The sequence below is a fragment of the Hydra vulgaris genome, chromosome 05, assembly GCF_038396675.1.
Source record: "Hydra vulgaris chromosome 05, alternate assembly HydraT2T_AEP".
NCBI classification, from domain to species: Eukaryota; Metazoa; Cnidaria; class Hydrozoa; order Anthoathecata; family Hydridae; genus Hydra; species Hydra vulgaris.
Genome location: NC_088924.1, coordinates 21,507,470 through 21,533,857, shown reverse-complemented (window position 1 = coordinate 21,533,857; position 26,388 = coordinate 21,507,470). Strand labels below are relative to the sequence as shown.

The window sequence follows — 26,388 nt, the reverse complement described above, 5'->3', positions numbered from 1 at the left end:
TTAAGGTCAATTATTACCAAAACTGTAAAAAACAAGTGCTGTGAAATGAAACCACATTTTGTATAAATAGACCAACGTTATGCGCAGAATTCGATGAAATCAATAAGAAAATATGTATTTTATTTTAAGGCCAAGGCCAACAGTTTCAAGGTCAAGACCTCAAGTTTTAGCCTTATGGCAAGGCCAAGGCCAAGGACTAACAACTCTTGGAAAAACTATATGAAGTTACATTTTATGTCACAATGTGCTTTCTTTTGTTAAAAAAACAATGCTAAATAAATTGTACAAAATCCCATTTTTTTTACATCATTGTACAGATTTGATAAATCTTATAACAAGCTTCTAAAAAAGTCCTATATGGACCTAGATGTTTGATTTTAGGACACAGACAATAAAGAAGAAAAATCTTTTTAGAGTTTGAGTTCTTAGGTAAAGTATTAGCAGGTGGTAATTTTTTTTTGAATATAATAATGGTTTAAGGTCTTTGGATTGTAGCAAAGTCAAGTTTTTTTTGATGGACCTAATATTAATTTAGTATTTTTAAATCTGGTAAATAAAAGCACAAAATAAGATTTACTTGATCCTATATTTAATATTGGAACATGTTGTCCCCATACTTTTCATTATTCTTTTTGAACTGGAGAAAAGACTACTAACTGGAATATTAAAAAATTACTTTTTTTACATATAAATATTTGATGAGTCTCCTTAGCATAAATGTCTAACAGTTGCTAGTTTTTTAGAATACCCTCTTAAATTCTGTGCATTAGGGCATCTTGTACTTTTCAAAAAACAATATTTTTTATAATAAACACTTGGCCCTTGGTATTTTTTTGCTTGAAAGTATATAAATTTAAGATCTGTTAAAATAAAGCTGCTATTAATAAATCTTCATTTATAAAAATTGATTTATTGCTATATTTTATTGACCTGAAAATTAACTTGAAGCATAAATACATTTTATGGGGAAGCAATAAAAAACCCTATAAACTTCTTGATGAAATTAAAGTTTTCACATTTCAAAACAATTTTTTATGAGAAATTTCCAAACAAAATACTTATTACGTTCGATATTTTTTTATGTTATATTTTTCGTATGTTGCTTTTGTATTTTTATTTATTTCAACCCACCAATATTACATAGTCAAAGTAAAAGAGATAATTTACAATGAGTGGTATAATAACAATAGAAAAGACAAGCACAGAAATGTCTGATTCAATAGGTATACAATTTTTGAGAATGTAATTGCTTTATCTTAAAATTATATATAATGTTTTATTAATATTATATTATTGTAATAATATTATGAACATTAGGCCATGAATAATACATTTTCTTGTATAATCTATATATTTAACACAGTGTTATAAAATGGGTTCTAACCTTGACTTTCTGACCCGAGAAAACCCTTTTGTGGAATGATAGCCCACACTATGATGATAGCCCACACTATGGGGATCACTTGGATATAAGTATTAAAATCAGATTACAACGTCCAGGCAAGTTATTGACAGGGCCGTACTGAACGACAAAGACGTGGGGGATGGGGGTGAAAATGAAAAAAACAAATTTTACCGACAAGATTTTTTTTTTTTTTTTAGAAGCCAAATTTCAGTTTTAACCGACATAAACCATAATTTTCGAGTTTTCCGTCAAAAACCGACAGAATATAGTTCAAAATATAGGTTATTCCAATAAATATGAACTAGGGAAACAAAAAGACATATTCTGAGAGTTTATCGTGTATCTAAAATGAAAATTATGCTTTAAAATAAATATTCTAATACAAGAAAAAATCATTCTAAAATGGCTCTTTTCACAAGCAATGTTTACTATTAAAGTCCACAAGGCAGCATTGCAACTTTTTACTGTATTCAGGATGATGGTTAGGTCGTTTGTACCTTTGCCAATGCACTTGAAAGTTGTGATACATTGCCTCTGTTGCTTGTTCTGAGCAAAGTCCGAGAGCTTGGCCGTGTTTGTCAATGAAATCTTTCACATGAAAAAATACAGCATGAACCGTGGGTGTCACAGAAACATTTTGCAGTGCCACATAAGCCACTCTGAAAGCTTCAATTTTTTGTTCATAACTTGGATCAAGAACGCATCCAAAACAGGCAGACGCTACTGCATTGAATTTTCGAAATACATCAACTAATGGTATTGCAGCATAGCATGAGTGTTTCTCGACAATAGATTGAAGAAGATCAATATTTTTTAGCAGCTTCCTGCACTCATTTCCTGCAAAATGCCCTCCATGATAAGGCTGTTGTTTAATGTGCAGTGAATCAGTCCAAAGAGTTCCTTGAGGGAAAACTTTTAGTAGGGCAGCAAAGAGATGATTGAAAACACCAATAAGGAGATGCAACTCCATTGGCGGTATGAAGTCCAAAACTAATGTGCCACCAGCAAGATCAAATACAGGAGAATGAACAACATTCATGTAATCACGAGCTCTTTTGATGTTTGATCCTGCTGCATTGAAAAGTGAGACAATCTGATCAAGAGATTGGAAAGTTCTTAATTTTCCTTGATTTAAAAGGTCCTTTGCACTTGACTCACACCAGGTGCAGGGGTGTGCACTTGAGTGTGCTTGGAGACCACAAATTATATTTGCCAGTTTTAGGTCACAGGACAAAACAAAATCTTGGTCTCTCATATTGATCAATTCGAAAATTTGAGACAGATTTGAGTAGTTTTCTTGCAGGTCCTCAGAGACAGCAATAATAAGTTGCCGCTTAACTCCAGTGTCCTTGAAAAACTTGTTTGTGCAATTGAGTTTTGCTGGGGGAGTGTTAGGTTCACGATTTAATTCAATAATTCCAAGGCTTACTTTCAGGAATCCTCCCCCACCGTCAATTCCAACTTTCACAATATGATTGTTTGATGTGCTTCTCATAGAAATGAGTTCATTTTTAAGCTCTTTGAAGTCCTTGCAATGAATGACAGTCCTTCCACATCCAGCATGATCTTTAATTAATGAACTCGTGAAATGGTGAGAAAGCTGCTTACTAACTGCATCAAATTTTACAGCATAGTTTTTCTCAACAATATGTTGTGAAGTTGACTGATTAATTGTAGCAGCTAGTCTCTTGATGCCATTGTTTGAAAGCCCTGTGTTTGCCTGAACTTGAACAAGTTCTTTTATACTAATTGATGGGTTTGGAGGAAATAGTTTTCTAGCTGATGAGGAACCTAAAATAAATGCAGATATTGTTTAATTTCGAAGTTTCTAAAATATCTTTTCATGAAAGTTAAACTTTTACCTGGCATTATTGGAAGCATTCTTCCACCTTGTGGTTGGCTCAATCGAACAGTGCCATGTGGAGAAGAATCCTTACTTGAAACAACAAGAGCAGCAACTCGTTCAGATGCAACAGGATCCTTGGTTGCAACAGCAACAAGGTTATTTCGCAAAGTGCCTTTTTTTCAATGATGAGGTAATCCTCTTCCAATAATTGAAAAACAGTCAGAGCATCGTTTTTGGACAGTTGAAGATGGAGTATTTTGTGCTGAGCTCTGCAAAAGCTGAGTTTTCTGTTGACCATTATTTCTCAGTTTTCCAACAGAACAAATCAAACAGTCACATTGTGTGTCTCTAGTTTGAAGTCGAATTTTTATAGTCTCAAAATTGTAAAGTGATGATTGTCAAAATTGTAAAGAGATTGATGTGTTCTCCAGAATCCTTTCTTCTTAAACAAGAACAACACTTTTCACAAATTCCAAGTGGAACTTTGTCATTACTAAAATCGATCCTCTCATTGAGTATTGTTTGGCATTTTTCTTTTAGGAAAGGTGTCAGTTCCCTCTGACATTTACTGAAGCAAAGAAAACAGACAGTTTTCCTGCAGTCTTGGTGGTTTTTTGCTGTATTCGGCATTTTTTTGTAAAATTAGATGTGCGCAGTTTTGCTCTCGTGAATAAAGTAAATAAATCATGCCTTTTCCCGAAATTTTTATTTTCCCAAAATTTTCCCGAAATTCAAAAACTGTCTTATTTTCACAGTTAAAAATAATTTTTATGAAAAGTTAAACAGAAAAACAGAAGAATAAAAAAATATTATATTTGTTTGGTAATAAAGGAAGCTTATCTTCTTGATATCTTTTAATTTTTCAACTTTTTTTTATGTTTTCATAAAACATAATGCTCTTTATGCTACAGTATGTTTGTTTACTTGAATTTAAAATTATATCTTACTGTAAAAATGCAAAACAAGCTGTCATTTCGAATGTGTGTGTAATCAATAAATTCAGAAAATTTAAACATCAATAACTTGCCAGGACGTTGTAATCTGATTTTAATACTTATATCCAAGTGATCCCCATAGTGTGGGCTATCATTCCACAAAAGGGTTTTCTCGGGTCAGAAAGTCAAGTTTAGAACCCATTATATAACACTGTGTTAAAGTTAGTACTAATTGTTCATCATTAATTTTATATCCTAATATAATAATATGGATATAATGTTAATATAATGTTATTACATGACAATAATAATAATATTATGATAAAATTTTATCTCAAGGAAAAGGAAGAGAGTTTATTTCATCTGAGCTACCCATTCTTGGTGTTGTTCTTTGAAAGATATACTGATTAAAGAGTTGTCAGAAAAGAAAGTATATCCATTGGATGATTTGGTTCAGGAAACAAGATTGGAAGTTGTTAAATAATGGAAAAAAGCAAACTCAGACTTTTCATCTCCATTTATTTTTACAGATAAGTTCATTGACAGAAAGATCAAAAAAGTTTATAATGATGTTCAGGGTATTTGCAGAAATAAATTAACCAAATAAAAAGTAGAAATTGACAAGATAATAAATTGTCATGACTGTTTGATATAACTAACTGCAAATGTGCAATTTTTTTCTGTAATGAATCAAGTTGTCTGGGATGTGAAAAAAATTTTTACATTGACTGTATAGAGAAAAAAAGAGGGAGAACAATCTAAAATTATGATAGGATCAAAAGACTACATAGATGTTAAAAGAAAGCAAAAGGCAATTGAGCGATGTATTAAGAAAAACAGAATTTGAAGAAGTTCAAGGCAAACGAGATGAGAAATAGTACCCATTTGAAAAGAACCTATGATGAGGCTCTGGAAAAAAGTAATAATGAAGCAGAGTGCTCTAAAAGTGAGTTTGAATGTTCTAGTTACACTGAACATATAGATTTATTAAACAAAAGTAAAGCAAAGTAAATTAAAATTATATGAAGATTTAAAATATTGCTATTGCTGCAATAAGATATGAAGTTTCAAACACTGCTCCAGCTACAATTGCTTCAGGATTTTTAAAAGATTTGGTGGAGGCTAAAGTTGTTTCGGAATCAGCTCTTTTTTTATTACTGGACAAAAACAAAGTGCGTAGAGCCAAAAATAGATGTCAGAGTTTCAGGTTTTTGCAGAGAATAGATTAGAGTCCGAAGATGTTTCTTGTTTTCTTTTTGATGGAAGAAGTAACAAAACCAATTTAATAGTATTTAATGAAGAAACTAAAAAATTCTATCCTCTAATTAAAAGGGAAGATTACTATACTTTGACTGATGAATATGGTAAGTAACTTCATCATTTAACTAAAGGATAAATATGTGAAAAATCAAAAATTAAGCCTGCCAAACATATAGCAAATAAAATATTTCAATAGTCTATTTTGCGTGCTGTTGAACATAGCTTAAAGTTCATTGGTTGTGATAGCACAGCTACAAATACATGTCATAATGGAGGTGTTGTTTATTATTTAGAGATTAAATTAGAAAGAAAATTAGGATGGCTAATATGTTCTCTTCACACAAATGAACTTTGCTTTCGGCATTTAATAGAAGAGCTTAATGGGAAAACAACCTCAAAGATAGGGTTGTCTGGACCCTGCTTTTTAAGGTTACTGAAATGGAAAGAAATTACAGTTTCAAGCTTATTTATGTCTTTTCAATAATGCATATACCTATAGGCAAAAAAATTCTAAGTGCCGTCTTTTTTAACTAAAAGTGAAAAGTACGGGATGTCCTAATGCACATTGATGGATTATCAGTAAATTAAAAATAGTCATTTCAAATGTTCCCTAATGGTTTGGCTGAAAATAGTTAAAGTTGTAAAATTTTGGCAAGGCTTACCAAAATTAAAGCAATCTGGAAGCAGAAAACCTGGACAAAACACCAGTTTTGATTGTCTTGCTAAAAACTGTAGAATATGCCACAATTTCTCTGAAACTTAGATTTTTGAGGAATTTCAACATCGTTAAATAATTTTTTAATTACTTTTCAAACTGACAAAAATGACGCAAGACAACATCCTTTGTATTTTATGCAGTTGTTTTTTAAGTAAGGGTGTACTTAAGGGTAAACTTTGTATCTACGCTGCTCAAAGTTAACTTTACTGATTAAATTAATCAAGTGCTTCTGGGTTCTGTTGATCTTTGTTTTGCTATAAAACTTGATATCAAAGTTGTTTAATGAAATGGAAAGTTGAGCAATAATCATTTACACAATCTTCAGTTTGGTGCTTTACAGTTCTTGTCCAGTTTATGTTTCATTTCAGATTAAGTTGTATTTTACAGAAAAAATGTTGCATTTAAAAAAATGTGTATTGAGAAGTAATCTTATATGTAGTACACCTCGTTTGTCTCATAAATTTATGTTGGAGCCTGCTGAGTTTTCAACAACTTTAATTAGACAAAATGTTAAAATCTTTGTTGGTTTGTAAAAAGTGATTTCTGAAACCACAATCTAAGTCAAACAAAACAAACATTCGAAATTTTTTTCAAATGTTTTTAAGGTTAACACAGCACTATTTAAAGATTTTAAGGATCCATAGATTAAATGGACTCATTTCTTTGGAGGCACATTGGTTTACATCCTAAAAATAAATCCTATTGATCTGTTGCCCAAATATTTTTAGTTTGATCTCAATAACAGGCTCCTGTTGAACGAGGATTTATTAAAAATCAAATAATATGTAGTTATATGAAACGAAAAAGTTTTGAACCTCACAGTTTGCTGTTTCAAAAAAATGTCAAAAATTGTATTCTTATCTTCTCGATAAAAATATCAATATGTAAATCTAAAGCAAAATCTAAAGTAAAATTGAGTAATGAGAAGAATGAAAAGATATTATTAAGATTTTAAAAGTCAAGAAATAATAAAGTTGCTTCTTTGGAAAAAAACTGTTATCAAGCTTAAAAAAAGATTCTAATAACTTCACATTGATAATGAGGGAGAAAAAAAGAATCATATGATAATCTTATCCCAACACTTTGAAAAGAGCTGCTATTGGCAAGGAGAGTATTCTCAGTAAATTAAAATGTAAGAAAGCAAAGTAGGCAGAACTTATAGGGTAATGAAACTGCTAATCACAAGCTTATGAGTTAATTATTATTTCATATAATAAAGTTTCATTTTTTTATAGTAATAATAATATATTTTTGCTGTTACAGATAGTTGGGTGAGTGTACAAAGTAGACTTAGATAGATATGTTATAATGTTATATCTGTCATAATGATATATCTGTCAATGTAGTTACATTATTTAAAAACCAATTATCAAGTTTAGCTTTAAAAAAATTCATAGAAAAAGCATTAACAACATCAGTAGGTAGTTGATTCCAATAAAAAGATATTCTGTTTGTTAAATATACTTAAAGTATGTTTGTATGTTTTTCCCTAAGTTATCTCAATATTAAACTATTTAGTTAAATAATTTTTTAACTATTAGTTCGATTTTTAATTGTTTATTGATTCATTCATTATTCTGAAATAGTTTCCTTTAAGTGTTTATTCTTTACCACAAACATAAGGTTTTTAAAAATAGGTTTTTAAAAATAGGTTTGTAAAAATAATTTAAAAAAATAGGTTTAAATAGAAAAGTTTTTTAAAAATAATTTAAAAAAAGGTTGTATTGTTGACTTTTTCTGGTAAACCTAATACTGGTTAGCTGTGGTGATGGTAACTTACTTAATTGAAAAAAAAATCTCTGGTTTAAAACCCCGAATTTGATTGTAGGTATAAAGATTGTAAAACGTGGATGGTATTTGTGGTAGTGATGTAGTGGAAGAGTGCTCACTTCATAAATGAGAAGTTCCAAGTTCGATCCCCACCATGTTTGATCCCCACCAGCAGCGGCTTAGCTTGTCAAGGTTTGTGTTTAGAGTTAAAGAGTTAAGAGAGGGTTGTAATCACAATAAAGAAGCCTCCTTGATTGTAGTGACCTCCACCTTGAAAAAATGAATAACATTTAAAAAAAAGTATAACGTTTAAAATTCTTATTCCTGGTCTACATAATAAACATAGTTTTGTAGACCAGGATTTAGAATTTTAAACGTAGTATAATGTTTAAAATTCTCATTTCTGGTTTAAAAAACTAGTTAGTGACAGGAAGGGCATAAGGTTTTCAAAAATTTGTTCAAACTTCTATAATGTCATTTGACTTTATAGAAGACTGGCATTAAAGAAACCTGTCCAAATAACACAAATTTGAAAACATGGGTGTTAAACATGGAACCTCTAAAGTTCTCTATTTTAAATTTTTTATTTTTTTTAATTTCCTTTTTTTCTTATAAAAGTTTTGTTTTGCTACCCTAAAAAAAATGTTTACCTGATTATCTCAAAATCAGCCTTGTCTAAATAAATCATGTGTTGTCAATTTGCTAGAAACTGTCAATCAGATTCATATTCAATAGCAAAAGGTTGATGATCTATATCAAAATTATGAAAATGTGTTTGACACAACTCCTTATGAAATTTTGCTCAATAAACTTTTTCGTTGTGGTGCCTTTAATATGTTACTTAATTTTAAAAAGTTATTTATTTTTTAACAATGCACAAGGAGTTGCTGTGGGTTGTGTTACTTCAGATTGGTCACCAGTTACCAGTAGTGTCACAAGGCTCTGTCCTAGAACCTCTTTTTTTATCTTATACATCAATGATGTCACAGACCTAATAAGCAGTCTAATGGAAATACACATCAACAGTAGCAAATTTATTTTTAGCAATCGAATCCCTGAAAATACAGTTTTCAGGGATTAGATAGCATAAAATAACTGCTTCAGAACAATATAAATCAAATAGCATTTTGGACTCTAACCTGGTATTTGTGTCTTAACTTAAATAAATGTCTTTACTTAATCATACACTTCAATAAAAGCAAAAATCGCTAAGATTGATTAATTAAGGAATGCAGCTATTTGATTTTTCTAATGACAAATGAGATCTTGGCATTTGTATCTTGTACAACCTAAAATAGGATTTACACGTTCAAATAATATTATTCAAAAGCCAATTCTGACCTTGGTGAACTAAAACTCTTTTATCCACTTATCCAAGAGAGGCACAAATCTGGAAGCAGTTCTACACATTGGTGGGCAGACCTCATTTTGAGTATCCTGTCTCCAATTAAATGTTTTTTTTGTCCTAAAAATAGACAAAGAAGTTGTTAATTATACATATACAAATGCAACACAATATATATATATATATATATATATATATATATATATATATATATATATATATATATGTATATATATATATATATATATATATATGTATATATATACATACATACATTAATATATACATATATATAAACACATACATAGGTATATATACATATACAAATGCAACACAACATATATATATATATATATTTATATATACGCACACACACACATATATATATTGTGCTAAATTTGCGTAATTGGTAGCTATTTTGCTGTTTTGTGGTTGACTTTGACTTGACATGCAGCAGAGTTTATATACATTGACTGATAGTAAAGGTTTGGGCAGTTTTTTTATAACTAAAATATTAAAATTAAAACAAGTGTTTATTTGTATTAAAAAAATGTGGCCAAAATAAACAGACCACATAAACATTAACAAACCTTAATAAAAAAAATATTTACAAAACTTAAAAAAAAAGAACTATTATTTGTTGGGAAGCCTTTTGCTTATTAGCATTCATTTATATGCATGGGATTCACTTAACTCTGAGTAATATCCTTTGGAATACTATTCAGTAATTTTGTTACTAATTCTTTATTTCTTTTTATACAGATCCTTTATTTCAATTTTATCAAGATTGTGGTTTAACCAAGACCATAAATTCTCTATGAAATTGAGATCAGGATTATTGGCAGGCCAAGACATGATTTTAATGTTGTTTTCTTTATACAATTGCTTGCAAATTTTAACAGAATGGAGCATTATCCTGTTGGAAGATTCCCAAGTCTCTTCCATGTCTTTTAGGAAAATGTCAATAGAAGCATTAAATAATTATCCAATATATCTAAATATCTTTGAAAATCAAACCTTCCATCAAATAATTTGAAACGACACCTTCATTGTTTATGCAGGCCCAGATGCCTATACTACCACTACAATGTTTTTCTATACATAAAACAATTTGATCCATTTTTTCATTTGACTTTCTTCTCTGTGTTACTTGATTTTCCTTGAATCAATCTCAACGTTTATTTCATCTCTGAAAAGAACATTGTACCACATGCTCATATACCAAATTTTATTTGCTAAACACCAGTTTTTTCTTGCTTTTTGATGTTTTATCAATAGGCATGGCTTTTAAGAAGCAGCCCTCTGTATGTGATAGTGTTTTTGTAGTACTCATTCAATTGTTCAAGCACTAGCAACAACACCAGAAGCTTTTTGCCCTTTTTGACTGAGATCAGTAGATAATAAATTTCTATTATTTTTCACTATGCATATAAGTGAACGTTAATTTTCTCTATTTGAAAAGCTGGGTCTTCCAGGACACAGAAAATTTTTAGTTGTGTTGTATCTTTAATATCAGCTGATTATTCTCCTAAATGTTGCTAGTTAAAATGTTTTGCAATTTCTCTCATTGAAATGTTTTGTTTATTATATATATATATATATATAAATATATATATATATATATATATATATATATATATATATATATATATATATATATATACATATATATATATATATATATAAATATATATATATATATATATATGTATATGTATATATATATACATATATATATATATATATATATACATATATATATATATATATATATATAAATATATATATATATATATATATATATATATATATATATATATATATATATATATATATATATATATATATATATATATATATATATATATACTAAAATAGAAAAAGTTTGTTAATACTTTATAAGTTATTTTGATTGTGGAGCAAATGGGCAAGTTGCAATCTTTCTAGTGGGTTTATAAATAGGTCAAGAGAGTGTAATGCTTCTAATGCTGTTGATTAGTGTATAAAAAATAACTCTGAAATAAACCAATGCTTTGGTAATGAATTTAAAGATGCAATAATGATTTATCTTTTGTTCTTAAAGATTTTAATTGCTTATTCTTTGTTTCAGCATTTTGGTCACAATGGAGTAATTGGACAAATTGCAATACTTCTTACGGCTTTGCCAGCAGGTATAGACAGTGTAACAACTCCAATTCTTTTGATTGGTGTATAGGAAATGACTCTGAAGTAAACCAATGTTTTGGTAAAAATAATTTAATGTTGCAATAAAGGTATTTATAAAAAATGATTCTATTATACATTTATTATCATTTATTATTGATTTCTTGCATTAGCATTTTGGACGCAATGGAGCAATTGGACAAATTGCAATTCTTCTTACAGTTTTACTAGCAGGTATAGACAGTGTAACACTTCCAATCCTGTTGATTCGTGTATAGGAAACATCACTGAAGTCAACCAATGCTTTGGTAAAAATAAATTTAAATTAATATAATGATTAACCTTCAGCTCATTGATAATTTTTATTTTCATTTTAACTTCTTGCTTTAGCATTTTGGACACAATGGAGCAATTGGACAAGTTGCAATTCTTCTTACGGTTTAACTAGCAGGTATAGACAATGTAACACCTCCAATGCTGGTGATTTATGTATAGGAAACAATACTGAAGTCAACCATTGCTTCGGTAAATATAAATTAAAATTAATATAATGATTAACCTTAAGTTCGTTTATAATTTTCATTTTCATTTAACTTCTTGCTTTAGCATTTTGGACACAATGGAGCAATTGGACAAGTTGCAATTCTTCTTACGGTTTTACTAGCAGGTATAGGCAGTGTAACACCTCAAATGCTGGTGATTTATGTATAGGAAACAATACTGAAGTCAACCAATGCTTTGGTAAAAATAAGTAAAAATTAAAATAATGATTTACCTTCAAATTGTTGATAGTTTACATTTTCAGTTTTGTTTCTTGCTTTAGCATTTTGGACGCAATGGAGCATTTGGACAAATTGCAATTCTTCTTACAGTTTTACTAGCAGGTATAGACAGTGTAACACCTCAAATGCTGGTGATTTATGTATAGGAAACAACACTGAAGTCAACCAATGCTTCGGTAAATATAAATTAAAATTAATATAATGATTAACCTTCAGTTCGTTGATAAATTTCATTTTCATTTAACTTCTTGCTTTAGCATTTTGGACGCAATGGAGCAATTGGACAAGTTGCAGTTCTTCTTACGGTTTTACTAGCAGGTATAGACAATGTAACACCTCCAATGCTGTTGATTCGTGTATAGGAAACAACACTGAATTTAACCAATGCTTCGGTAAATATAAATTAAAATTAATATAATGATTAACCTTCAGTTGGTTGATAATTTTCATTTTCGTTTAACTTCTTGCTTTAGCATTTTGGACGCAATGGAGCAATTGGACAAGTTGCAGTTCTTCTTACGGTTTTACTAGCAGGTATAGACAATGTAACACCTCCAATGCTGTTGATTTGTGTATAGGAAACAACACTGAAGTCAACCAATGCTTCGGTAAAAATAAGTTAAAATTAAAATAATGATTTACCTTCAAATTGTTGATAGTTTAAATTTTCAGTTTTGTTTCTTGCTTTAGCATTTTGGACGCAATGGAGCATTTGGACAAGCTGCAATTCTTCTTACGGTTTTACTAGCAGGTATAGACAGTGTAACACCTCAAATGCTGGTGATTTATGTATAGGAAACAACACTGAAGTCAACCAATGCTATGGTAAATATAAATTAAAATTAATACAATGATTGACCTACAGTTCGTTAATAATTTTCATTTTCATTGTTAGTTCTTGCTTTAGCATATTGGGCACAATGGAGCAATTGGACATGTTGCAATTCTTCTTATGGAAATATCAGCAGGTATAGACGATGTAACACCTTCAATGCTGTTGATTCATGTATAGGAAATAACTCTGAAATAAAACAATGTTTTGGTAAAAACAGTTTATATTTGAAATAATGATATTTAATTTTATACACTGTGACCATTTTCCATAGGCGCATGTCGATTATGTCTTAAAAACGTACTTAACTATATTTTTATAGTATATTTCAATAAGTTATAAATAAAGTACCAAAAAATAATGAAAATTATCGAAAAATAATATCAAATTTGAAAAGAGATCAATCATAAATGAGTTAAATTCAAAAGATAGCTGACCATTTTCTATAGACGCAGTTCACATTTTTTAACAATACTATCAAAAAAAATGTTTTTATCACATGTTTAGTACTCAATTGGACCTTCTTTGCGCTCAATTACTTAATAAATTCGTTTTGGTATACTTCCCACCAATTTTTTTAGCACTTTTGGCTCCATATCCTCCCAGCATTCTGATACTGCTACTTTTAGTTCTGCCACAGAGTTATATTGCTTCTGGTCAGCATAGATATGTCTTACAATGATTCCCCAGATGTTTTTAACAGGATTCAAATCTGGACTGCGTGCAGGTACACATTTGCTTGATTTTTTTAGCTTCAAACCAAGCTTTAGTCTCGTTACTAGTATGAATGCTGGCGTTGTCTTGTTGAAAAACAAACTTTTTGTGTCAGTATTTGTTTTTAAATGGAATCAAACATAATTTTAGTGTATCAATGTATTCAGAAATTTTCATTTTGCAAGATGTAAATGCTAAATTTAACTTTCCTGTTGCACAAAACCCAAGCCAAACCATCAAAGATCCACCACCGTAATTTCTTGTCGAAAAATATTTGGGTTCTCTCCTCAGATCAGGCCAGTAGCCACTAAAACCATCAGGCCCATCAAGATTAAACTTTTTCTTGTCCGAAAAAATCACTTGGTATTGAAAACAAAAATATTCAGCTATTTAGACATCTTACGTATTAATGAGAATTTAATCTAATATTTCTTCCTTGTATCCAATCGCATGCCATGTTTTCGCGGGCAAATTCCATCCGTTTCTGTTTGTGAACGGGCTTCAAATTTGGTGCTTTATTCATTTTTAATTGTACAGTGTGTGGGCTGTCTTTAAGAACTTTCCTAATTGTCTCCTTGCAAACATTTAAACCCAAATCTGACTTGATTGTTTTCAAACTTTTTGATGAATTTGATGCGAGTTGAACAGTTCTGCATTTATCACGGCCTGAAACCTTAGATTTCTTTGGTTGTCTTTTGATTGTTGCATAATCTGTTGGATTTTTTAAGAAATTATGGATAACGTGATCTGATCTCTTCAATCTTCTAGCAATTTCTTGATTTGGAACTTTTTATCAATGATAAGCCAATATTTGACTTTTTTCAATATCGGTAAGGACCTTTCCTTTCGGCATTTGATTAAGTTCGACTTAATTTCGACTCACAAAATAAGAAATACTATAGAATATAAGGAATTCGTAACAAAACTCGTAAAAACTTTAGTGTGTCTATAGAAAATTGCAACATGAATATTAAAGATTTAATTATTTTAATACAATCAGGACAATTAATTATCAGATGTATAATGAATCATTGTTTTCTTACATATACTTATTCAAAAGTACCGTTAGAACAATTTTATTACCACTGTAACACTATAAATCCGCTAAATTCTATATGCGCCTATAGAAAATGGTCGCAGTGTATTATTTCAGTGATTCAAATAATATATAGATAATATATTATTTTAGTGTTTTGGACTCAGTGGAGTAATTGGGCTGGATGCAATTCTTCTCATGAGTTTATGAGCAGGAAAAGAGAGTGTAATACTTCAAATGCTATTGATCAGTGTATTGGAAACAACACTGAAGTGAACCAATGCTTGGGTAAAAAGAAATTTAAAATTAAAACAATGATTTATCTTTCAATTTGTTAATAGTTTCGATTGTTGATTCTTGCTCTAGCATTTTGGTCACAATGGAGTGTTTGGTCAAGTTGTTATGCAACTTATGGATTTATGAACAGGTCAAGAAACTGTATTATTTCAAATAATATAGATTTGTGTTATGGCAACAACTCTGAAATTACTGAATGTTTTGGTAAAATAATAAACTAATATTTAATTTAAGTAAAAGAAATTCTAATATACATTTTATCTGTATTTTAAAATGTTTATTGCATTCCGTGTTAAACAATTAAAATGTTGGTAATTTTTAGTTTTAAATAATAATTTTAAAACCTAATAATTTTTCATTAACTACTCTTCATAAGTAAGTACATAAAGTTAATTCCAAGGGTTAAATTTAAGTAGCACTTAAAGGGACTTCCAATATCTAACACATTTTCTGGTCTTATTGAAGTTGGATTTTGTCATTTTTATCTTCAAGACTTCATAAAGTATACAGTTTTATAGGCACACTTTATAAACCTAATTCCTCTCCAGCATATTTAATACTTAAGAGTTAACAGTTTATATAAATGATGTGAATGCTGACTTTGGATAGAGATTTAATGACTTTGGATAGAGATTTAATGACTTTGGAAAGAGATTTAATGATGTTTTAACCATATATGTATAAGTAACAACATTTAATTTTCAAATTTTTACGAAATTTATGTTTATTATTCATGTATATATTTAATTTAAAAATTTATTTAATTGAGTTTATTTTGTAAAATTTAAGTAACTTATTTTATCTACTTTAAGTTTTCAAGTTTAAGTGACTGAATTCTAATTAATATAGCTAAAAGCCTTCTATACTTCTTGGTGGAAATAATTTGGCAAATGTTAGTTGGTTCTATTATTTTAAAATGTTTTTATTTTTGTTTTTGCAGTTTTAATATTATGCTAACACCTTCTGGTAGTAGCCATTTTTGGCAAAAAAATAAAGATTTCAGCAAACATTTAGTCAAAATAAAGATGACTTCCTGAAAATTTCATATAAGTTAGTCAAACCCAATCATTAAGTGGAAAGTTTTCAAATGACATATAACTTGCAATCCTGCTACAAAGTCCTATAATTTTTTTTTTAATGAAAAATATGCTGTTATATTTAGGTACAGGGCTATAAATAAGTTTCTTTTTCTTGATTCGATACAGCTAATTGGTCAGGTTTTTGGGTCAAATAATAAAATTTATTTTGTTTTTTGCATGTGTGTGTTTGAGGTTGGAGTTCATATTGTTGTTTTTGTATTTTGACTGCTTTTTTCTTGATTTGCAAATATATAGCTATATAAATATAATTGTTTGTATAGTTTTCATTTATTAGAATTAAAACTATATATATATATATATATATATATATATATATATATATATATATATATATATATATATATATATATATATATATATATATATATATATATATATATATATATATATTTAAGAAAAATGGACTACCTGGAGTGAATGCTCTGTTACATGTGGAATAGGTAATAGAAGTAGAAGTTCATTAAACACAACTGCCCCTGTAGTAATGTTTGAAAATTGTTATACAATCAATTGCCCAGGTATTTTATTATTTATATATATATATATATATATATATATATATATATATATATATATATATATATATATATATATATATATATAAACACACACACACACACACACACACACACACACACACACACACAGTTGAGTACTAAAGTTTAATGGCAGTCACTTATTTTGTTATAAGTTTTGAACGACGCATTCAATATTCTTGAAATTTTTCCTGAATGTAGCTAATAGTATTAGTTATTAGTAAAGTAAAGATGTTTTTTCAAAATAAGATTTAATAATAAAATTATAAAATAATAATGATTTTTCTGAGGTTCAAAAGTTTAAGGATACTTGTAGTTTTATTGACTAGGCATTTATATATTAATGGAAGTAACTAGGTGTTAATTTATTAAAAGTAAAATAAATTAGTTCTGTTGTAAAAAAATTAGTTTTAAAATCGGTCAAATCAAAAATCTCTTATTGTCAAATTGCAAATCAATTTAATGTTTCCAAGATTGCAATAGGACAACTTGTTCAATGATATAAAGCTCACGGAACAACAAATTACAAGAAGCAAACAGTTCAAACCAAAGTTATTAATGAAAAAGAGGAAAAATTGCTGGTAGGAGAAGTTTTTTCTATTATCAAAAGAAGAACCAATAAAATCTGCTTTTTTTCACAAATGCTGAAATGCTGATATTTTTATCTAATTAAATGTTCTGGGTCGATTTCTTCACCAATTGTTTTCTTCGTAAGGCTTCCTTGTTTGGCTGAAGACCAATGAAGAAACCACTTGTTTCTGTAATAAACTGTAAGGCTTGAGTTGAGTTTGCAAAAAACTTATCGACTAGACACCAAATCAGTAGGCAAAATTTCTTTAGAGTGATGAATCTAAGTTCATGCTATTTATATCAGACTGAATTAAGTATGTTCGACGTCTTGCAGTTGAGAGACTCAATCCTAAGTACTAGCTTCCAATTTTTAAGCATGGTGGTGGAAATATTATGGTTTGGGGTTGCTTTAGTTGTGATTTTATAAGACCTTTTCTTTTTATTGAAGTAATTATGGATCAGCCTATGTATAAGAAGATCATCAATGATAAAATGCTTCGTCAGGGTAAGGATAAAATTCCACAAGAAGGAACATTTCAAAAAAACAATGATCCAAAGTATCCTGCAATCTCTGTCAAAAATTTCTTTGCCAGCAAAGAAATTTGCATTCTTGATTTACCAACTGAGAGTGGTGTGGGAAGCGATATGGCTATAAATATTATGAACTTCCTAGAATATTTTGAAATTGCTGCCTATAATTTAGGATTCTGTTCTGACACCACTATAAGTAATATTGGATGGAAACCTGGTGCAAGAACTATTTTTGCAAGATTACTTGGTAAACCGTTGTTTTGTTTTTTGTTATTGTGGAGGCACTATATTGGAGAGATAAATATATAGGCTTTTAAAGCAATTTAGAAGGTTAAGTCTAAAGCCCGTGCAGATTTGGATAACATATTTCCAAAAAGAATGAGTATTTGCATCTTTTAGAATATATGGTGTACTACAAAAAAGTTAAAGCTGAAAAATGAATAAATTTTCACATATATCAACCTGGTACCTGTCACAATTCAAGACTTATAACCTAGGCAATATTTTTTCTAATGTTCATTATAACATTCACAATTGTTTAATATTTGACTTTTGAAGAGAAAGGTATGGTCTCTAGGCTAGCATTTATTGTAATACCATTGTAGCCATCAAGTATGGACCTTAAATCCAGCAAAGCGGAGCATGTTGTTCTTAATAATTTCAATGTATTTAAAGCGTGTCAAATAGAATGAGATCATGAAGATGGAAACTTGGTTAGAAAAGCATGAGTAACCCACACTTGGTATTTGCCTCCTTAGGTTGTTGTGCTATCGTTAGGTAATCCTGATCTGAAAAAAGAAACTAAGTTTTTCAATCATTGAGAAACTCCTGAAATTTCCGATTCCTGAGTTATCAAAGATTTGTGCAGATGCTCCTTTTCTGTTATTGTATTCAGCAATAGTAGATTTGAGGACTAAATTGCAAAAGAAAGTTAGCTTTTTTTTTATATTTACAGGTCACACCGATTCTGTTGGTATTTTTCTAGATTCTAGAATGGTATTTTTCAAGTGATTTCTTAGTGTTATATTCATAAAAGATTTCGTTTAGCTAGTTAGCAAGCTTAATGTGAGCAATGACTGTACCGAAAGAAATATTAATTTGATTGTAAACTTTGTTTACAATTCTTACAATGAGGATCAAAAACAGAACATTCTTTTATTAGTCAGGGAACAATGAAAGCTAATAACAAAAGGTATATTGTTATGTGTACGTCACTGAAAACCTAGAGTTGGATATTTAATGTAAGAGCCCTTATCTGTAACTTTGTAATCTTAACTGTAAGATACCAAAAATTTAATTATAAACATAATCTGTGAAAATAATATAAAATTTAGCAGTTAATTAGTATTTGAAAAATTACATGTAGCACTTCCAATGAGTAAAAACAATTAAAAACTTGCATTCAACCTAGTTAAACAAGATAGAGTATGATAAGCAACTGTGGTTTTTGATTTTCTAAAATTTTAAATTTATATTTTTATACTTTTTTGATTATTAGCATTAAAAAAAATTGCTTGTTAAGATAAAATATTTAGAATGACAAGAAAAAGTTTTTAAATTATTTTAGTTGGTATAAAAGTTTACATTAAAAGTATAGTTCACATGAAATTGAAATGAAGATGATGACATCATAAACTGATGACTTTTTAAATATTAACTTTAATTTAATGAAAAAAGTACTTTATCAGTTAGTAATAAAATTTTTTTAGAGGATGGAATATGGGGACCTTGGAGTAATACAGAATGTTCAATAACATGTGGTAATGGGATCAAAGTTTTCAATAGAAGCTGTAATAAACCTTTATTTAATGGTCGAGACTGTATTGGTATTAGCAATTATACTGAATTTTGTGATAATAATATAATTTGTCCAGGTTCTAAACTTTTTTCTTTTTTTAATTTAACTGACAACTTAATGTATTTTATTTAGAACTAAAAAGTTAAATTGTTTTATAGTAAATGGTTATTGGTCAACATGGTCTTCTTGGTCCTTATGTAATCAGCCATGTAAAGGTGGTATAATTTCAAGATTTCGCAGCTGCTCCAATCCTATGCCAAATTTTGGTGGTCAGGATTGTAATGGAAATGTTGTTGATTTTGCAAATTGTCCTTGGCAAACTTGCAAAAGTAGTTATACTACAGATTTTTTTTCAAGAGGGTTGCAAACACTTTAACATATACTTGTCTCAGTTTTATTTTATTTTAATTTTATGTCCACAGTATCCCATTTTTATTTTCCACAACCCTATTTCACAAAAAATATATGTTCACAATATGTCATTTCACATAAATTATTTGTCAACAACACCCCATTTTACAATAGATATTTGTCCACAGCACCAAATTTTGCAAAACTTATTTCTTAAAATGATGTGTTTACAGCACCCTATTAAAAACAACTGTATAAACAACTATGGTAACATCAAATTAACTGTATTACCACAATTTTTTTAATAATGATCAATAGATTTTTAATAATTATTTTTTTCTTGTATACCCCATTTTTATTAGAATATTAGGATTCACTTAAACTAGATTCACTTAGACTATAACATTGTAATTTTATTGATAAAGTTAAAAAAATATAAAATTTGTTATATCGTAATAACGTCAAGGCTGCATAATTTTTAACAGTTTATTGTTAGCTTGCTGTAAAGTTTTCTTGTTGACATTGTTTTAACTTTTTTTTAATTAATAAACTCCTTTTTTTTTTTAAAGTAATTAATCTAAACTCCATTTATTTTAAAAGTAATTAATCTAAACTCCATTTATTTTGAATGGCAATCATCAATTTATTTAATAAAAGTTACTTTTATTAAATTTATTAATTTTTGTTGTTTTACGTTATTTTTATTATATAAAATTTACTATTACTACGATGCATTTAAAGTATTCATGATTTATAAATACTTGTAGTATTTAGTGAGATACTTTATTGTTTAAGGTGTAGATTTGAATTTGGCTGTAAATTTTGTTGATGAAGAATATACTTATTGGTATTCTGTAGTAAAAAGTGCTCCTTTAACATTTAGGGATAGGATTAAAAACACGGTAAGAATTTTAAGTCTAAGTTATTATTGTTGTTAATTTTTTTAAATTCCATGGTTACACAGTTGCGTGGTTTGGGCATAGGGGTTTTGCACCAAAACTTTTCCTCTGTTAGGTATTTCGTGTTTGTTAGTGCCTCACCTGCTAAGGAACCTTATCTGCTTCAGTTTATCAGCATGACTAAAATGCAAATTTTTTTTTTTTATGTTACATCTTGCTAATTTTTTTATTTAGATTTCAAACCTTTACAGTAGTCACAAAGTAAATGTAACTTTAAATGTAATTTTGCACTCTGTCGAGTAAGTAAAATTTTTTACAAAGTAATTATTTTTTTTAATTTTTAATTTTGAAGACAAATGGACATGAGGAATAATCAAGAACTAACTGTTTTGTTTTTTTTTAATTTTGTATGCATCTAAATATCATATTTGTATCTATCTTTTATTTATATCAGTACTGTTCAATCCATGATTACTTTACAGTGTAAAATGTTATGTAAAATGAGTTTTAATTAGTTTTTCTTTTTTTGTTGTTGTTTTTTTACGAAATTTTATAATTTTATAGCAAACAATAATAACAAATGAAAATAACCAATTAATAAAAAAACTTTTTATTCTTATGATGATGTTGAGAGGTTGAGTTAAGTTGTCACTTGAGCAGCACTTTTTTTAGTCCAAAAAAACCTTTTACATTTTGCATTTTAGTATGCATGTTTGACTCAAACTTATTTTAACTTTTCATGGTATTTTTTACCTTTTGATTTGATTTGCTGCTGATGCTGCTCTTAGATTTGCTGCTATTTCTTGATTTATTTGTTGTTCATCATTGAAGTTAAACTAACGTTGTTGCCTAGCTTACTTTATTGCTTTTATGCTGCTTGCAACTTTGAATCTCTCAAGTATTTTAGGTTTTTTAAGATTCATTTAACCTTTCATATGATTTGTGCGTGAGTGTCAACATGTTAGATGTTAAATCATGTAAACGAATAAATATGAAAGTAGAAAGAACTAAAACAACTACAAAAAGGTTAAAGCAACTAAAAAAAGTTTAAACCCAGCCAATATGTTCATCTGGGCCTAAGGTGGGCCCAGTATGGGCTATTTGGTGGGTCCCACATGGGTTTCCCATATGGGACCCACCTAAAAGTTGACTGCCGGCGTCACATGGAGCCAATATAGGCTAGCTTGTAAAATAAAAATAAGCCAACTTAAAATTTGTATTGTTAACATTATTTGCTATTTAATGGGTTGAAAACACTAGGGTACCAGTACTTAAATACTTAGTACTTTATACAGGGTGCGGATAAAGTTTTGTTCCACTTTTTAAGGTAACCAATTGATAGTAAAATCTTTTGCAAGAAAGATTAAAATGTAACAACATTTTTATTTTAAGTTCAAAGAACCAAAAAATTACAATAAATGTTTAAAGTTTCCACCATCAGCGTCGATGCACTTCTTCAAACGCTTTCGGAAGCTCTCAATGATGGTCTCAAGCTCTTGGACGGTAATTTCATCCCAAGTTTTCTTCAGAACCGATTTCAAGGCATCCACTGTTGTGTATCTTTTGCCTAAGATCTTCTGCTCCAAAATCAACCAGATTGAGAAGTCGAGGGGGTTCAAGTCTGGTGAATTACTTGGCCAAACATCCTTGCCCCAGAATCCCAGAAAAAGTTGATCACAGAGAGCGATTGTTGGCGCGGCTTCATGGGCCGGAGCTCAGTCCTGTTGTATCGTAAATCCAGCCTGACCAAAGTGATTTAAGCCCCACAGCTCCACCATATCTCTCAAAATGCTTTGCTGATAAACTTGGGCAATAACTTTCACATTTTGATCAATGAATACGAGCGGGGCCTTTCCGGTAGCACATACGCCTGCCCATACCATCACTGACTTCAGGAAATGCCTTTTGACCATCAATTTAGCCGCGAAAGTGTTATTCAAACCACGTTTAAGAAGTTGACGAAGATTCTAAGAGTTGTGGATAGGTTGAATCGTAAAAATCTCCTCGCCCGTAAATAATACTCGCTTCAATCGATCACCAGCAACCAGACGCAACATCTTCTTGGCGCGTAGCTTTCTATTTGCTTTCGTTTGATCACTCAAGAAGTGGGTCCAATTGATTCGATAACTACGCAACCCAAGCTTTTTTTGGACAATTGTTCGCACACTTTCATCGATTCCCAAGTCTCCGGCCATCTTACTCATCGAGCGCAAACGGTTTTGACGGATCTTGCAATGGACCTTGTTGATGTTGACTGGAGTGACTGCAGTTGGCGGGCGGCCGCTCCGAGGGCGGTCTATCTCATTTCCTAACTCTTTGTATCGTTTTATGGCCCTGTTAACCATTTGCTTCGGATAACCCGTTATAGAAACAATTTGCAGGCTGGTTTTTCCAGCTTTCAACGATTGTGATCCGTCTCTTTTTCGCGTCCATTTTTCTAAAAATAGCAAATTTTATTTTTGAAATACATAGTAAATAGCAATTATATTTGTAAGATAAAATTTAAATTGTAAGGAATTTTGTGAATAGCAATTAAAACCAGTAAGATAAAGTAAAAACAAACGAAATTTTCTGAGATGTACACGCGTTCAATGATTTTTTAGAAGTGGGACAGAATTTTCTTATTTTTTACTACATTTTTTTTGTATACTTGTTCAGTGAACAGTATACAAAAAAAGTGTAGTAAAAAAAAACACAATGCATATTATTGTAATGTATCAATAATACAATACAAAATATATTTTGTATTGTATTATTGATATCAATGTATATTATTGATATATTTCATATTATTCATCATTCCATGTCTGAAGTTATTTCTAGGTGAAGCCTTGTATTTTTTTTAAGGCTTTAGCACGTTGGTTCAAATGCGATCTCAGTCTTGTAACGCAGTAAGCCTCATTTGACTTTGTAACATTTCTTGTTACAGTTTCTGCAAACAAAATAATTTTGATTTAAATAATAGCTCATAAAAGAAAGTAATTATAAGAAATTTCAATAAATCTAGTTATTAATTAAAAAATATTTTGGAGTTATATTTACTATGGTTCAAATGTATTTGGATTTATTGTCGTTACAACACTATTAAGGCCAATAGAGGCAACTACCCCCGGTCTTCCCTATCACCCTTTATTACCCAAAAACTTTTTCTAAAGAAGGGTGATGCGAGATGACTTTCATCAAAACGTGAATAAAACCAATAGTATTTTTGTTCCAAACCAAAGTTCTTACAATTTCTTACAGAAAATAGGGGTACCCTAAATTGTATAATACATGATAACACTTTCTTTATTATTTTCAGATTTCGTCCATAATTGTTCTGCGTTTTTTTATCCATTTTGAATCAGCAAATCCTCAATAAAGAGATGTAATTGGTCGTTCTTATTTAAAAAAGATATATTGGTTAAATTTATTTACTAAACTTGGTTAATACGAGAATGTCCTCATGTAAAGACATTTTTGCATGAACCAAGTTTAGTAAATAAATTTAATTGTTTTAGAATTTTCGAGAAAAATTTTTTTTTATTTTCTGGAAATGGTTTTTAATCGCTTTTTTGAAGTTTTAATCTTGTCTGTAGCATAAACTTTACTTTTTTATTAATGACCTTTTAACGTTTGAAATTTTAAACATTTTTGTTTGTTTGATAGGACTTTTTTTATTGATTTCTTTTAGTGTCTCACGCGCAAGTCTCATAAAAATTACTTTCAGTTTTTTTTAGTCTCTCACGCGTAAGTCTCTTAAGAAATATTTTTGATTTTTGTTTCTAAAAAAAAATTTTGAGTTATAAAAATCAAATTAGACTTCAAATCAATATAGATAAAAATCATAATTTATAACATATAAAGGAAAATTATAAACATTATTGTATATATTAATAAATGTTTCACACTTTGTATAAACTATATATTTGTAGTTTTAAAAAAAAATTAATTTTTATGTACTAATTATTCGAAGCTATTTTCATTTTTCGTGGATTTTTCTTTACAAACTCATGGAAATATCGTTCTCTACAAACTCATGGAAATATCGTTCAGCTAATTGAACTTATAGTCATTCGAAATTTTGTCAAATTCAAAATTCGACAAATAAACTCACCAGATATTTAAAGTTTATTTGCAAAAATCATGTTTTGCATTGATTAAAAACCCAGAAAATGAAGAAGAAGTAGTGATTTTATTTACTCAAAAATAACTTTTTACATTTTACAAGGTTATTGCAATATGTTTATTATTTACAATTTACAAAGTGTAATAAGTTATAATAGAATAGACTCAATTGTAAAATGATAAATATATAATTGTTTGCGTTTTTTGTTGATAGGACACAAAAGTTACAAAGTATAAATTTTTCAAGTAATAATTAGAAAAAACTTATTAAAAAAACGTTTTTTAAAAAAAACCTCGATTATTTTTGAATTGATCTCGATTTAATATTCAATGGTTTGTAAAATGCAACATCTAACGGTTAATCAAAAAAATTACAACAACTCTTTGCTTAAGTGGTCGTTCAAAAATTAAGTCACGCAATTTTTGACCGTTTTTGACCCTTCCCCCCACCCTCCTTCTTTCGTCACAACATCGTTACATTTTAGTAACAAGTCCCGTATGAGTCGTCACAAACTCACTAACCTCCTTCCTCACCCCCTCCTTCCCAGAGCGTGACGTAATTTATAGACGACCCCTAAACAGCCAAATACAAAAAAAAAATAGTAGTAGTAGTAATAATAACAATCAAAAAACTTAATGATCAGACAATTGTTTGTTGACATCAATTGCTTTGTGAGTTCAAATAATTAGAGGATAAGTTTTTTTATTATTATTATTAATTTTTTATATGATTATTATAGTTTTATAAATATTTATTTTCATAATTGTTATAGCGCACGTAAATATGTCATGTATATAAAATATGTCATGTATGCACGTAAATATGTCCCGTAATATGCGTCATTATTGTGATGTCAAGAAATACCTAACAACTTAGTACTCTAGTTTTTAGTGGAAAAACCCCCTTTAGCTGAGTTAGAGAACTCCTTTTAGTTAAGTTAATGAAAACAATTTTAATAAATAAAACTTATTTTCTATAGTAGCATAAAAATAATTTTTTAACAATGCCATCATATGCAATTGATACATTAAAAATAGTTTAAAAGTTATACAACAAAAAATATAACCAATATTAAGAACAGCATAACTACTTGACCGAATATAAAGGTTTCAAATATTTTGGTGTTTCTTTTGAGTATTCAAATGATTTTTTACATAATTGCAATTTTTTCAAAGTTTTGGTATACTTTTGTTGTTTTTTTTTAATCTGATTTTGAAAAACAACTTAATAAACTTTACAAATCGATTAACTTATAAGAATAACTAATAGGAATTAAAAAAAATCATGAAATTCGAAAGAAGAAAACCATTGAAAGAGCAAAGAAACATATGATAGCAAATTCTTATCAATATCTTTAATAAATTATTTTATGGGAGTTAAAAAGATTGAATT

At 29.0% G+C, this 26,388-nt stretch overlaps 1 protein-coding gene across 11 annotated transcripts in view; it reads left to right on the top strand.

Moving 5' to 3' along the window:
* Positions 1-24,830, top strand: part of LOC136080685 (A disintegrin and metalloproteinase with thrombospondin motifs adt-1-like) — a 44,990-nt gene extending 20,160 nt beyond the window's left edge. Inside the window, exons 6-22 of one of the 11 annotated variants that reach the window (XM_065797655.1) lie at positions 11,390-11,524; positions 11,616-11,750; positions 11,833-11,967; positions 12,049-12,183; positions 12,266-12,400; positions 12,482-12,616; positions 12,698-12,832; positions 12,915-13,049; positions 13,132-13,266; positions 14,960-15,094; positions 15,173-15,307; positions 16,599-16,721; positions 19,550-19,714; positions 19,797-19,967; positions 20,785-20,891; positions 21,123-21,187; positions 24,190-24,830. In XM_065797655.1, the coding sequence (XP_065653727.1) occupies positions 11,390-11,524; positions 11,616-11,750; positions 11,833-11,967; positions 12,049-12,183; positions 12,266-12,400; positions 12,482-12,616; positions 12,698-12,832; positions 12,915-13,049; positions 13,132-13,266; positions 14,960-15,094; positions 15,173-15,307; positions 16,599-16,721; positions 19,550-19,714; positions 19,797-19,967; positions 20,785-20,891; positions 21,123-21,187; positions 24,190-24,202 (2,129 nt within the window). In that variant the 3' untranslated portion in view covers positions 24,203-24,830. Of the gene's footprint in view, positions 1-11,389; positions 11,525-11,615; positions 11,751-11,832; positions 11,968-12,048; positions 12,184-12,265; positions 12,401-12,481; positions 12,617-12,697; positions 12,833-12,914; positions 13,050-13,119; positions 13,267-14,959; positions 15,095-15,172; positions 15,308-16,598; positions 16,722-19,549; positions 19,715-19,796; positions 19,971-20,784; positions 20,892-21,122; positions 21,188-24,189 lie in introns of all 11 variants that reach the window. The other 10 variants (XM_065797654.1, XM_065797653.1, XM_065797652.1 and 7 more) reach the window with 10 other exon arrangements.
* Positions 24,831-26,388: the final 1,558 nt, after the last annotated feature.